The sequence below is a fragment of the Eulemur rufifrons genome, chromosome 2, assembly GCF_041146395.1.
Source record: "Eulemur rufifrons isolate Redbay chromosome 2, OSU_ERuf_1, whole genome shotgun sequence".
NCBI classification, from domain to species: Eukaryota; Metazoa; Chordata; class Mammalia; order Primates; family Lemuridae; genus Eulemur; species Eulemur rufifrons.
This window is the reverse complement of record NC_090984.1, coordinates 59,080,810-59,095,817: the sequence shown is the minus strand read 5'-3', so window position 1 is coordinate 59,095,817 and position 15,008 is coordinate 59,080,810. Positions and strand designations below refer to the sequence as shown.

The window sequence follows — 15,008 nt, the reverse complement described above, 5'->3', positions numbered from 1 at the left end:
CCTCATCACTCCCACCTCCCCCACTGGACACGGAACTGCCGTCACTTCCGCAACGACGTGCGTTGCTCTCCCCTGATTGGAAGGAGCACCGTGGGGCTGCAGCGAGTCAGGCGCCGAGCGTATGGAAAAGCTAGCTATCGCCCCCTGGAGCTTGGTGGGATAATGGCACGTAGAAGTGCTAGAGGCATCCCTGGAGGTACCGTTGGGTACTCCGGACCTAGTGAGGATTTCTGGGGAGAGCAATAGAGACGTGATCTGGGCTAGAGGAGCCGGAGGGGGTGGTGGGAAATAAGGAGCTCGGTAGATTGAGTGGCTAGAGAGGTCGGAGGTAAGTGGCTGTAGAAGTCGGGCGTACCCGGAATCCTGAGGAATCGGGACCATGACTTATGCTTATCTCTTCAAGTACATCATCATCGGGGACACAGGTAACCCGCGGGTGGACCGCCTTCAAGGCTGGGGCAGGGATCCGAAGCTCCCAAATCGGGTCGCGGGGGCGGGGCTCACTTAGTGGGCTGGGCGATTCAAGACAAGCGGGCGGGGGCGGGGCGGGCCGGGGCGGCCGGGGGCGGGGCTCGGGGCTCAGGTCTCCCCTTCACCTGTCCCAGACGCCCAGACTCAAGAAGGGGTTCCCGGCCGCGTGACTCCTAGAACGCGCATCCTCCTCTTTCAGGTGTGGGGAAATCATGTCTCCTCCTGCAGTTCACAGACAAGCGGTTCCAGCCTGTCCATGACCTCACAATAGGTAAGTGCATCTACCTGTTCCAGAACAGATAATAAAACCTGACTAGCTAAATTGCTAAAGTGGAAGGAAAGTTAGCAGCGTTTAGTGTTCGGAATAAAAAGTTACCCCTCACTACTTTAAACTAGTCCAAAGTTATGTTAATGAAGAGTGACTAATGAAACGTTGATAAAGGGGAGTAGTTTAATGGAGAGTAAATAATTTTAAGGGAACTTTATATAGCAACAAGAGGACGATGAAGAAGAAAAAAGAAAATATGAAAAAGAGAAGAAAAGAAAAAAATTTAAAAAAAAAGGGGGAACTTTAGAGATGAGTGCGAGGTCTGGTAGACTAGTTGCCATAGGATTTTTTTCAAATGCAATTTTTATGTTTATATAAAATCCCACGAAAGTATACTGCTTATTCAAAAACTCATCTGTGCTTTGCAGTAAATTTGTACCAACCTCATGTATTTTTCAGTGTAAACACAGATTTTTTTTTTAATGTTGGAGAGGAAGAAGCAAACTGAAGAGTTATCCTAGCCTTAGAATTAAAAGGCAGATAAAATTAATAACTTTCCTTTTAAAAAAAAAAAAAAGAGTATAATAGAGTTCCAAACACTCACTGGTGATCCTGGAAAGCATTAACATCTCCCACTTATTTGTGGTAAGGCATGGCCTGCAGGGGCTTTAACACCCTCATATCCATAATCTCCATAACCCTAGCTCAAATAAAACAATATATATATAACTAGCTTTCTTGCCATGCAAATGCAACTTCTAAAACAAAACCCTAGCTTCCCATTCTTACCATGTTATTACTTCCAAGTCCCATCTGCATAGAAATCCGAAAGTACTACTACTCCCAGTGGTTTTATTCAGATCCAAATAGTTGAAGAGGTTACAAAAGGATTTAGAGAGTAGAAAATATTTTTGTTTTCTTGTTTTACATCAACAAAGCAAAGGCAAACAAAATATTTTTTTAAAGTGATATTAAGTGATTTTTTACACTGTGATAGAGGCTAATCGTACAATGCTTAGCAAGGCAACATTGTGCCTGCCCGTAAGTAGCTTATAGTCTTCTAAAGGCTGGGGGCAGATACTGACAAGTAAATTTTAATTGCAAAGGGGGACGGGAGGCTGCCATCTGTATCAGGAAAGGTTGAATATTGAGGAATGAGAAGGAGTTAATCAGGCAAAGGGGTTGTAGAGATGGGAAGAATGATTAGGGCACGAGAGACAGGCTGGGGTTGCAAAGGCTCAGGGATGGCAGAGATGAGACCACATTCAGAAAACAGAAAGTAATTGAATATGGCCTGGAGCATGGAGTTTGAAGTGGAGACTGGCAAGAAATAAAGCTACAAAAAAAAAAAGTAGGTACCAAATTTTGGAATACCTGAGGCTACCAGGGAGCAAATACCAGGTTTTAAAGTGAAGGAGTGAAATTATCAATCAAATTTTCCCCAAAGTCCAGTAGAGCGTGTGTTTCTCTCTGAGTTCAGTCCTCTGTACCATGACAAACAAGGCAAGTGGATAGAAAAAATGTACAAAATAAAATATAAAGGTCTCTGAGTGTATAACTAGAAGAAATTGCATAAAAGGAGACAAAAGTTTAACTTTTTAATTCTTAAACATTGAAATACTATTCCTAATTGTCCAGAAAGGAAAAAAAAAAGATTTAGTGACTTTTTTCAATAGCTACCACTTGATTCTTGATGAAGCAGCTGGAAAAGAAGCAGTTTTTGTATCTTCCTGAAAATCCTGACCTCAAGCAATCCTCCCACTTTGGCCTCCCAAAGTGCTAGGATTATAGGCATGAGCCACCATGCCTGGCCCAAGTTTTTGTATCTTTCATATTGACTGCAGCATGTTACAGTTGAGATATTACAGATACATTGTGCATATCTATATAGGACCACTAAATAGTTGCTTATTGCCCCTTAATGTAGATTTGTGCTCTTTCTTACTTAGAACTCTGAATTCCTCATGCTATATGCACAGTACTGTATGAAAATAGGACAAATTGACTGACTTATGCTCAAGTATTTTTAAGGCAAGTGGCTTTTAAGTTTTGGCCTGGCATTACCTCAAGAGAAGATGAATTGCTAGGTAAACCAAAAGCTTTATTCAGAATGCCAGTTTCCATACTCCTATAAGAGAGACTATTTTCCAGTGAACTCTGGGAATTATTGGAGATCTGAAATGTATTGTTCTTGAGAAACTGTTTTCTGTGTGTGAAACAAAAAACTCTAGAATTGCAAAAATATAAATATAGTTTCAAACTAGAGACTAGAAAGTGACTGAGAAAATGTCGGGAAATATTTTCAAAATTTTTAGAGTTTTTAAAAAAAATTGTAAAATTAAATATTACCTAATCAAATTTAAGCATTAACCAACATTGCTAAAAATTTATTTTTGACTTCTTAATTGGTTTAATTCCCATATCTGCTTTTCGGCTACATTCTGAGGTTATTATCACTTAGAACACAATTTCTTAATTCTAGAAGGAAAAGGAAGGAACTTGAACACAAAATTAATTGGAGCAAAAAGACAGCAGTAAGTGTATTAGTGGCACTGAGTGCAGACAAAGGATGGGTTATAACACATCCAGGGACAGCACAAACCTCTCATTGAACATGCTGTTGTTCATGAGAATCACATTCTTTCTCTTGGTCTTCACTGACAGGTGTGGAGTTTGGAGCTCGTATGGTCAACATTGATGGGAAACAAATCAAACTGCAAATCTGGGATACGGTGAGAGATGAAAAATAATTTAGTCCCTGACCAAGACCCAAATATAACAATAAAGGCTGATGCAGGGGAAAAGGGCTGTGAAGGTGGGACTAATGGTGAAGATGAAATAGAGGAAGCACGAAATCAAAGAGATGGGGAAGTTACAGTTACAAATTCTGAATGCCGTATCTTTTAATTTTTGTTTTATATGACCCAAGTAATATATTAATTTATTTTAGTGAAAATAAAATCAACAATATAAGTTTCTAGAGTCAAAAGTGGATGTCTGCTTCATACACATAAACCCTTTCTCCCTCCCAGTCTTGGTTGCTACTCTGCCAAAGAAATTCACTATTAATGATTCAATGTGTATGCTTTCAGACTTTTTCTGTGCATTTAAATACATAAATATAAACACAAACATATGGTAGTGGTTTTGTATTTATTAACGTTTGCATGTATAGAGTTGTGACAAAGTAGTTCTAGCTGTGTGACTTAGATTATCTTTTTATTAAACAATCTCTATTTTAGAGACCTTTCCTTATCAATACATATAGATCTGCCTCATTCCTTTTAACCACTGCATAGTCATAGAATGTACCATAATTTATTTAACTATCCTCCCAATGATAGAAATTTGAGTTGTTTACAATTTTTCATTATTGCAAAGTTTCACTGAACATTCATTGTTATTTACTAAGTTTTTATGCAAATGTTTGAGAATTTCTGTGGAATACTTGCCCAGAAATGGAAATTCTGGGTTAAAGTTTATGCATATCTTAAGATTTGATAAATGTAGCTCTGCCAAAATTTAGCTTGCTGTAGTGTAATTTTGCTTCATCCAGATAAATTGTTTTCATGTGCACTATCTCATTTGACTTGTACCTTTCTTTTCCACAAGGAAAATATCTTAGTCTCTATTCTAGTTAAAGGGAGTTAGCAAATAGTTATCAATATTCAGCTAAAATCTCTTCCTGTGTTTCTTTACTTCTTACTATGTTATTGTTTCTTCTGATAAACGAGCTAAAGCCATTATATTTACAAGCAGTGCACAAGTTATTTTGTCTTTTTCTCCCTTTTGCCACCTTCTTCCTCCCTGTCATCCGTCACCCTCCCCACCACACACAAGTGTATGTCTTTTTTTTTTTTTTGAGACAGTCTCCCTCTGTTGCCCAGGCTAGAGTGCCATGGTGTCAGCCTAGCTCACAGCAACCTCAACCTCCTGGACTCAAGCCATCCTTCTACCTCAGCCTCCCGAGTAGCTGGGACTACAGGCATGTGCCACCATGCCCAGCTAATTTTTTCTATATATTTTTAGCTGTCCAGATCATTTCTTTGTATTTTTAGTAGAGACGGGGGTCTCGCTCTTGCTCCGGCTGGTCTCAAACTCCTCACCTTGAGCGATCCTCCCGCCTCAGCCTCCCAGAGTGCTAGGATTACAGGCATGAGCCATCGCTCCCGGCCACAAGTGTATGTCTTAAAGTAGTTTTTTTTCTTCTCTAGGGCCTTATTAGACAGTCCTTTTCTGATGATCTCTAAAGTTGTTACCTCTTTTGGATGCACTGATTAATCAGGTGCTTTTAACTAGGATGATATTCTCCTGTAAATTTGTTGTATTTCCAGGCATTTAAAAATCTTTTACCCTTCTGATCAGATTTTTCATCTCACCATATTGAGTCACCCTAATTATAGAACCATGAATCATTTCACATTTCTAATAGTTGATAACACTAGCTAGTTACCTGTAAAACCTCCAAACTTGGCCTGACGTGGTGGCTCACGCCTGTAATCCTAGCACTCTGGGAGGCCAAGGCAGGAGGATCGCTCGAGGTCAGGAGTTTGAGACCAGCCTGAGCAAGAGCAAGACCCCATCTCTACTAAAAATAGAAAGAAAATTACCCAGACAACTAAATATATATAGAAAAAATTAGCCAGGCATGGGGGTGCATGCCTGTAGTCCCAGCTACTTGGGGTGCTGAGGCACAAGGATTGCCCAATCCCAGGAGTATGAGGTTGCTATGAGCTAGGCTGATGCCACAGCACTCTAGCCTGGGCAACAGAGCAAGACTCTGTCTCAAAAATAAATAAATAAATAAATAAAATCTGCAGACTTGCTTCATTTGGCCAGTCTTTGTTTTTAGCCTTTTTTCCCCCAATAAAGCCTAAGAAATTTTACTCTATATCTGTTGCCAAAGTTAAGTCCATATATTTTTTTAAACACCTGCGACTTATTCCCTCCTCCTTTCATTGTTGAGACTCAGGGGTTCTGTGTGGTTATTAACCCAAGTAGGTATTGCAACTCTCCTTTTATTAGCCCTTGATTTTTATATTTCCCATATTGACCCCCTAAAGAGACCGCAGGATACATTCTGAGGAGGTGACAAAAAATGAAGCCTGTAGGTGTCAAGACTGGTGTAAACTAGATTCAGACTCTTTAACTTAAACCTTTACCATTTCCAAAAACGGATGTTTTGATGCCAGGGGAAAAAAACCCAGTAAGTACTAATTAATGGTATGGTCATGGCCATGTGTTGGCTTGCTGGCTTTTTCTTTTTTTCTTTTCCTTAAGTGCTCATTTAAATGTGGTTAGATCATGAAGTAAGAAAATTGAGAGCTACTACTGTGCGGAAAGGATCCTTAAGAACTACATGGCCATTCAACTGTTCTTTTTCTGTTCCCTTTTATAAATTATTTTGAGATTAACCTTTGCAAACCCTTCATCTTAGTTTTTTGCTGCTTCAGATTTTTTACTGGGTATGGAAAAGGACACCTGGGACTGATGCAGACCAGCCCAAGTTGAACCACTAACTCTTTCTAGCTCACACACTTTGGTTCATGAACTAGACTGCAATGAAGAAATAGAGTGATTTGATTTTAAAAGGTTTTCCGACGACTTACTGAAAGTATTTTCACCTGCTAAAGTTAAATGCTGCCATGTAATTCAACCATCATGTGGGCCTTCTACAAACTTTTCCCTTTTAGTTTCTGGTAAGCCATAGGGGAAGTGGAGGAGGGCTTTTGGTTATAGCAGAAGAGGAGAAAAAGTAAGAGATAAAAGGAAAACAGGACCCAAATAATGTAAGACATGGAAGTATTTGGAAGTAAATACAAAACTTTTTTTTTTTTTTTTTGAGACAGAGTCTCGCTTTGTTGCCAGGGCTAGAGTGAGTGCTGTGGCTGTCAGCCTAGCTCACAGCAACCTCAAACTCCTGGGCTTAAGCGATCCTACCGCCTCAGCCTCCCAAGTAGGTGGGACTACAGGCATGCGCCACCGTGCCCGGCTAATTTTTTCTATATATATTTTAGTTGGCCAGATAATTTCTTTCCATTTTTAATAAAGACGGGGTCTCGCTCTTGCTCAGGCTGGTCTTGAACTCCTGACCTTGAGCGATCCACCCGCCTCGGCCTCCCAGAGTGCTAGGATTACAGGCGTGAGCCACCACGCCCGGCCATAAATACAAAACTTTAAGTGAGCTCTTGGAGGGAAAAAGTATTTTTTAAAACTTAAAATGTTATCAGTATTACTGACAAAGGACTTTAGAACTATTTTATTTATTTAATTATTATTATTGTTATTTTTTGAGATAGCATCTCTCTCTGTCACCCTGGCTAGAATGCAGTGGTGTCATCATAGCTCCCTGCAACCTCAAACCCCTGGGCTCAAGCAATCCTCAATCCTCCTGCCTCACCCTGCTAAGTAGCTGGAACTATAGGCACGTGCCACTACGCTGGCTAATTTTTTCTATTTTTTGTAGAGATGGGGTCTCACTCAAGCTGGTCTAGAACTTCTGTCCTCAAGCGATCCTTCTGCCTTGGCCTCCCAGAGTGTTGGGATTACAGGCTTGAGCCACTGTGTCCGGCCTTATTTTTTTTTATTATTATATTTCTTTAAAGATGAGATCTTGCTTTCTTGCCCAGATTGGAGTGCAGTGGCGCAATCATAGCTCACCGAAGCCTTGAACTCCTGGGCCCAAGTGATCCTGCTGCCTCAGCCTTCTGAGTGGCTGGGACTACAGGCACACACCACTACCCCTGGATAATTTTCCTTATTTTTTGTAGAGACGGGTTTTTGCTATGTTGCCCAGGCTGGTCTCAAACTCCTGGTCTCAAGTGGTCCTCCTGCCTTGGTCTCTAAAAGTGCAGGGATTACAGGTGTGAGCCACCTTGCTGGCCTGTATTTTTAGATGCTGATGTTCTAACAGTTATAGAACTCACTAAAACGTTTGTATGGTTTTTGTAGAAAGAGATTCTTGTGTTGTTGGAAAAGTAATCTTAGAGTTAGTGTACTGGAACTCTTCTCAGATTCAAACCTCGATTTAAGCTGGGCATGGTGATGCACACGGGTAGTCCCAGCTACTTGGGAGACTGAGGCAGGAGGATCACTTGAGCCCTAGAGTTCAAGGCTGCAGTGAGCTATGATTGTGCCATATACTCTAGCCTGAGTGACAGAGCGAGCCCCTATTGACTAAGAGAACATAATTTTGTGCTAGGAAGTATTGAGATCCTAAGTTTAAATTATGGCTCCAACACTTACAAGCTTTATGATGTTTGGCCAGTTACTAAACTTGTCCCTTTGAGCCTCATCTTCCCCATTTTAAAAGGGAATAATAATAATATCTGCCCCAGGGCTGCTAAGAGAATTACATAAGATAATACATGTAATTGTCTGATATAGTTCCTGAAACATTGTGTAGGCCAAAAAAATAGTTAATATTATTGCAGTGTTATCATTAGCATCATCACTATTATTGGTATTATACTATGAGAAAACCATTTATCTTCCCATGTCTTCAATCTTAATTTTCCTATCTATAAATATGAACAGTAGTCTTACTTCCCAACTCTTATGTAGGGATATGAGGATAAATGATTTTAAGAATGCGAAAACTTTCCTAATAGGATAGATTCAATGCACAGGGTATTCATATTATTATTTAAAAGATGCTTTTGCTTTCCCTAAAGCAAAAAACAAACAAACAAAAACAAAAATCCTATTCCATCAAGAAAGCAAAAATACCCAGTATATGAAGGCAATATAATTGCTCTTAACATCTTGGCCCATTTGAAAATGGTATTAGAGTGTGGACAGTTGATTTTTTTAAGGAAAACTCTGTCCTGGGCCTTGGGCTTCTTTCCCTGTTCTTTATTCCTATTTTCTATGACAGGATCCCACCAAGGGCCATCTAGGTAGTCCTGCCATTATCAGTGGAACACTAAACATCAGTTAGCATATGCTCAATTTAAGTGCCTGGTATCTAATTTTCTACATTGACCCATTGGAATGAATCTTCTATTATACAGGGTATTGACTCTCTAAGATAATTTTCCTTTTTACAGATAAAGAAACAGGAACAGAAAGATTGATGTTATGTGTTCAACATCCTATGTGGGATTGAAAATACAGCATATCCTGAGTTTCCAGTCCTATTTCTAGTTGTTCTCTCATAGGGGGTATGGTGAAATATATGGGTATATCGTTGATTTTCATGCTGACTGTGGGGTGCTACTGGCATTTGGTGACTAGGAGCCAGGGATGCTGATCATTCAGTAATTTGATGGACAATCTCACAGGAAGAATAAGTGACCTATCCAAAATATTAATTGCACTCCTATTGAAAAATACTGATATCCCACCTGGGCTTCTCCTTGGGCAGGTGTGTTTCCTTTCCCTAACTCTCTTTTCTTAATAGAAGTTCTTTTTTAGTTAAGTCCTTTGTATTAGAATGGCATGTGATAAAGTCAGTTCTCTGGAAATAACCTAGTTTTGTTGGGATTTTTTGTTGCCATGTTGGTGGGAAAGGCTGGGCAAGAGTCCTTCCGTTCTATCACCCGTTCCTACTACAGGGGAGCAGCTGGAGCATTGCTGGTGTACGACATTACAAGGTGAGCCAGATCTTTGTGCATGGGAGGGAGACTCTTCCTTATATTGTCTAAAGCTTTTTTGTTTTTTCTATCTACCATTTCTGTTAAGGATGCTAAGTAGGAATGACCTCTCTAATGTTTTTCTTTACGCATATAGCTTTCCCCCTTTCCCATATATTTGGTGTTGTTTTGGCCTTTTAAAATCGGCCCTGACCCACTTTCTAAATTTTTCTGATGTAGACGTGAAACCTTCAACCACCTGACCTCATGGTTAGAGGATGCCCGGCAGCACTCTAGTTCCAACATGGTTATCATGCTGATTGGGAATAAGAGGTAAAATTTTATCTGTGTGAATAATAGTTAACAGAAGTCATCTAGGTCCTCTGTGGACATTGAGTTTCTTGGTCTTCAAATTTTTTCAGTTTGTGGTGCTCTTAGTGTCTCAGTAAGAAAATTTTTTGATTGTGGTAAAATATATGTAACATAAAATTTACCATTTTAACTATTTTTAAGTGTACATTTCTGTGGCATTAAGTATAATATATTCACATTGTTCTGCAACATCACCACCATTTAGCTCCAGAACTTCATCTTCTCAAACCAACTCTGTACTCATTCAACACTAACTCCCCATCTTCCCCCCACCCCCGTGGCAACCATCATTCTACTTTCTTTCTCTATGAATTTGACTACTATAGGTATAACATATAAGTGGAATCATAACAATATTTGTGCTTTTGTGACTGGCTTATTTCACTTAGCATAATACCTTCAATGTTTGTCCATATTGTAGCATATGTCAGAATTTCCTTCTATTTTAAGGATGAATGTTTATGCCTATACCACATTTTGTTTATCCATCCGTCCAGGGACACTTGGGTTGCTGCCACCTTTTGGCTATTGTGAATAAGGCTGCTATGACCATATATCTGTTCAAGCCCCTGCTTTGAATTCTTTTGGGTATATACCCAGAAGTGGGTTGCTAGATCATATGATAATTCTGTGTTTAATTTTTTGAGGAACTGCATACTATTTTCCATAGCATCTGGACCATTTTACATTCCTACCAGCAATGCACAGGGTTCTGGTTTTCTCACATGTCAATGTATGCTATTCTCAGTAAATTTCTTGGCACCCATAGGCCAAAAGAAATACCTAATAATTTGATTATTAAATAGTTAATTTCAAACAACTTAAGTATTTTTTATAACAACTTAGCAACTGTTTAGAAAATGAAAAACATAAATTAAGAGAAAAAATAATATTTTTATTGCATTCTTAAATAGCTACTAATGACCTGTGTGTGTCTATTGGGCACTGCACAGCTTCTCAAACTTTGGAATCAAGATTGGACACTACCACTCTCATTTCCTGTTCCATATTGAATTTTGTGCAGTACTTTTTTATCACAGTAACTGCCAAAAACAGCTTCACAGAGATAGGAAGATACTGAACAGAATCCATCTCGATGTGATGTCGACACTGTAAACTATCTTAAATTTGTAATTCACGTGATGTTATGAAATGAAGTGTTACTGTGTTTCCCTCAAAAATTTAAAGTATCTCCTGAGACTCTTGTGAGTTTGTAGTCATGCCCAGGGAGCACTGTGTGAGAACTGCAGCCACAGGCTAATTGTATTTATTTATTGGTTCAACTGATTTATTGAAAATCTATGTATTAGACACCATGCCAAACTGAGTTTGCAAGATGAAAAAAAGTCATGCCCTTGCTTTCATGGAGCTTACAGTCTAGAAGGGCCATAGGTGGTGAATATAATTTTTTTTTTTTTTTGAGACATGGTCTTGCACTATAGCCCAGGCTGGAGTACAGTGTCATGATCATAGCTCATTGTAACATTGAACTCCTGGGTTCAAGCAATCCACCCACCTCAGCCTCCAGAGTAGCTAGGACGTAGGCATGCACTGCCAAACGAGCTAATTTTTTAAATTTTTTGTAGAGATAGGAATCTCACTATGTTGCCCAGGTGGTTTCAAACTCTTGGCCTCAAGTGATCCTCCCACCTTGGCCTCCCAAAGTGCCGGGATTACAGGCGTGAGCCACTATGCCTGGCCATAATAGAGTAAGGTATTGTCTTCAGTCATGCAGCAGCTGTCCTGAATCTGAAGCATATTTTCCAAGAAGCTACAGAAATCAGTAACCCTATACAAGAGAGTATCATGTAGCATCTACATTCTTTACAAATTAACTGGGAGTTGAAACCAGTTAATTCTTTTAGAACTAGATTTTCCTCTTTCACTTGCATCTTCTTTTAGTTTTCTTCCTAATTAATCTCTTGCAGTGACCTAGAGTCTCGTAGGGATGTGAAGAGAGAAGAAGGAGAGGCCTTTGCTAGGGAGCATGGACTTATATTCATGGAAACTTCAGCCAAAACAGCCTGCAATGTTGAAGAGGTACTATCTGGAAAAAAGTGGGGAAAATTCTTCAGAGATCACACCATTATCTTGTTCTTTTATTCAGAATTCTCTTCTCCTATAAGTCATGGTAAAGAAAGGATGTCTTTTGGTCATAGTAACAGAATGTCTCCTTTTAAGGCAATCATCCCATTTTCTTTTACCCTGATTTCTAAAGTTTTACTTTTGCTTTGAATAACATTAATTGGTAAGTGTAGATTAGACACCATTGTTACTTATAAATCCCTTTAGTTGGAGTGTCCAATAGGTTCTACTGTAGTTATTCCTAGGCCTGGTATTGATGGTATCTTGAATAACTAATAGAGAAGAGAACATATTTGTTTTCTTTGCAGAAGGTGCCAACCTAGGAATCCTAGGAATATCTTGGATTAGTACCAGAATATCATGTAATCCCTTTTTTTTTTTTTTTTTTGAAATTACTCTCAATGGTTTTTACAGTGACATTTGGGGTAACTTCTATACTTTTATTACCTTCTAATGGTTCCTAATTCACCTTAGAAATCCAAATAGGAATATTTATATTCTTTTTATCTCATTTCTCTACCTAAACTTGAGACTGATAATATGATTTATGTCTCCTTTAGGCCTTCATTAACACAGCCAAAGAAATATATAGGAAGATCCAGCAGGGTTTATTTGATGTCCACAATGAGGTAAGAAAGGGTGGGGATGCTGCCAGTTAACTTTGATTTGTTCTGAACAGGATTGGAAGCTCCGTAGAACGGAATGCTTATATTCCCCATCTATCATTATACTTCTCATATCTCTGCCAATTCAAACTTGCTTTTTTATATAGGTACACAGAAACCTGTCATCATTTTCTGTTTTTCCTCAAGTCTGAGACCCAGACTGCTTAAAGAGATTATTAGTTGGTGACCTAAAAGGCTTATAAAATGTGGGAGGTTTTCTTTTCAACCTCATTTTCTTATGATTCCAGAACATAGGGGAGGTATAATTCTTAATTGCTTAGAAGGGCTATTTCTATAAAGCAAATTCTGGGACAAAACAAAAAAGAATCATATGCTAATATGCTACTTCTATTCTTTGCCTCCTCTTACTCTTACCTAATCACATCCTAATTCTGCACATAGCTATGAAATTTAAGTATAATAGTACATCTTAAAAATAGGAACAGGGGCCAGGCAAGGTGGCTCAACGTCTGTAATCCTAGCACTCTGGGAGGCCGAAGTGGGAGAATCTCTTGAGGTCAGGAGTTTAAGACCAGCCTGAGCAAGAGTGAGACCCTGTCTCTACTAAAAATAGAAAAAAAATTAGGCATGGTGGCGCGTGCCTGTAGTCCCAACTACTTGGGAGGCTGAAGCAGGAGGATTGCTTGAGCCCAGGAGTTTGAGGTTGCAGTGAGCTGCGATAACACCACTGCACCCTACCTGGGGCAACAGAGCAAGTATCTCAAAAAAAAAAAAAAAAATGGGCCTAGGGTACAGTGGCTCATGCCTATAGTCCCAGCTATTTGAGAGGCTGAGGTGGGAGGGTTGTATAAAGCCAGGAGTTCAAGGCTATAGCACACAATGATTGTAGCTGTGAAAAGCCACTGTACTCCAGTATGGGTAACATGGGGAGACCCTGTCTCTTTTTTTAAAAAAAAAAAAAAAAAAGGAAGGAGGCACAAAAGGCATTTTTAGTAAACTGTGATACTTATGCCACAGGTAATCATCTTAGTCTTATTGTCATAGATTATTGTTCCACAACAGTCTGGCTAGAGCACATGGTTAACTGCCAAGGCCATGCCTGCTTTTAGAAAATTAATTATTTCTCCTTTCTCCCATTCACTTTAACACTGAGTTGGGAACTATTGCCTCTTTTCTTTTATAGGCAAATGGCATCAAGATTGGGCCCCAGCAGTCAATTTGTACATCAGTGGGACCCAGCGCCTCCCAGCGGAACAGTCGTGACGTAGGGTCCAACTCTGGCTGCTGCTGAACATCTGGCCTGAACTCTTTTTTTTCCCTTCCTGGAACAGCTTCAGATCAATAGTCTTAATGAAAGAGGTCTTACTTGCTTTGGCTGAGAGCAGCCTCTTTTCAAGGTGTGATGTTTTGCCTTTCCATTTAAAGACCAAGGGAGAATTTGGGCCCTTGCTGACCTGTCCTTCTTCAGGGACGTGAACATTCCCTATAGATTAGGGCTCTCCTCACCCTGTTATTTTAATTTCTAAAATGTTAGGATCAAAGTTTATTGTCATAGTAGTTAAAAAATAAATAATTTCATAAGCATATACAATCTGCTCCCCACCAAGAATTAGGATCAAGGACATTCTGCTTGAACACTTGATATTACTGTGATCTGGCTGGCCTTTAAATGATAGATCCTCTGCTGAGGAATTTCATTGAGTTTTTTTTCTTGCCTTTGGGCATCTACTTGCCACTTCATAAGAATTTTTGCAAAAGGCAGGCATTTCCTTCTACTAGCTTAAGGATGCTGAGTACTGTCTCATTGCTAGTTTCTATCTCTTAGAGTAACTACAAAAGTTTTGAGAGCAGTGGAGTTGGTCCTGGACCTATGGCCACTTAATTACCTAAAGAAAAATCTGTTCTGTGTTCATTTTGTTTTAGGGACCAGATGTAATATTGTAGTCTTTCACCAGATAGACTTCTGTTTCATCATACTTCTTAACTAGACCTAGTTAGACTTTGTACTCTAATCAAGCTAATCTGCTTACTGAACATGACATATTTATTCCTACTTCCATATCTTTGCACATGCCCTACTCTTCACTAACATTATACTTAAAAGTCAAAAAAAAAGTTCTTTAGAAAGCCTTCAGTGACTGACCTAAGGACTCTAATTATTGATACAGTACCCCTTAGCTTTCATGTTATTCATATATATATTTATATGTATATTTATTTATATGTAACTTTGTAAATATGTTTTGTAGTTGCTTTATGTGTGGAATCTGTCTCCCCATATACATTGTAAGCTCCTTAGGAGCAGGATCCATGTCGTCCTTTTATTTTTATAAACCATTCCCCTCACCATTCCTTCACAGTGCCTAGTGCTACTCATTATGTGATCATTGAATCTGACTGACATACTTAAAAACGTAAGATTTATTTTAGGCTTTAGAGGAAACAAAAGGCCTTGGAGTCATCTCTTTGTAATTCTACCTAGCTCTTCCATCTACTTGCCCTGGGTACTATATTATTCTTTTCCCTCTCCTTTCCTACCATTCCCTGGCTCTTTGCCTCCATTCCATGCAGCATAAAGTAAGGCTGCTTGTTATGCAGCAGCCAAAGAAGTGG

General features: G+C 39.3%; 1 protein-coding gene across 1 annotated transcript; it reads left to right on the top strand.

The window, feature by feature from the left end:
• The first annotated feature begins 261 nt into the window (after window positions 1–261).
• RAB2B (RAB2B, member RAS oncogene family) lies at window positions 262–14,334 on the top strand. Its single transcript, XM_069463080.1, has 8 exons — window positions 262–425; window positions 671–742; window positions 3,404–3,471; window positions 9,251–9,333; window positions 9,553–9,645; window positions 11,613–11,724; window positions 12,330–12,398; window positions 13,579–14,334. The coding sequence occupies exons 1-8, from the start codon at window positions 380–382 to the stop codon at window positions 13,684–13,686; spliced, it is 651 nt and encodes a 216-aa protein (XP_069319181.1). The 5' UTR covers window positions 262–379; the 3' UTR covers window positions 13,687–14,334.
• Window positions 14,335–15,008: the final 674 nt, after the last annotated feature.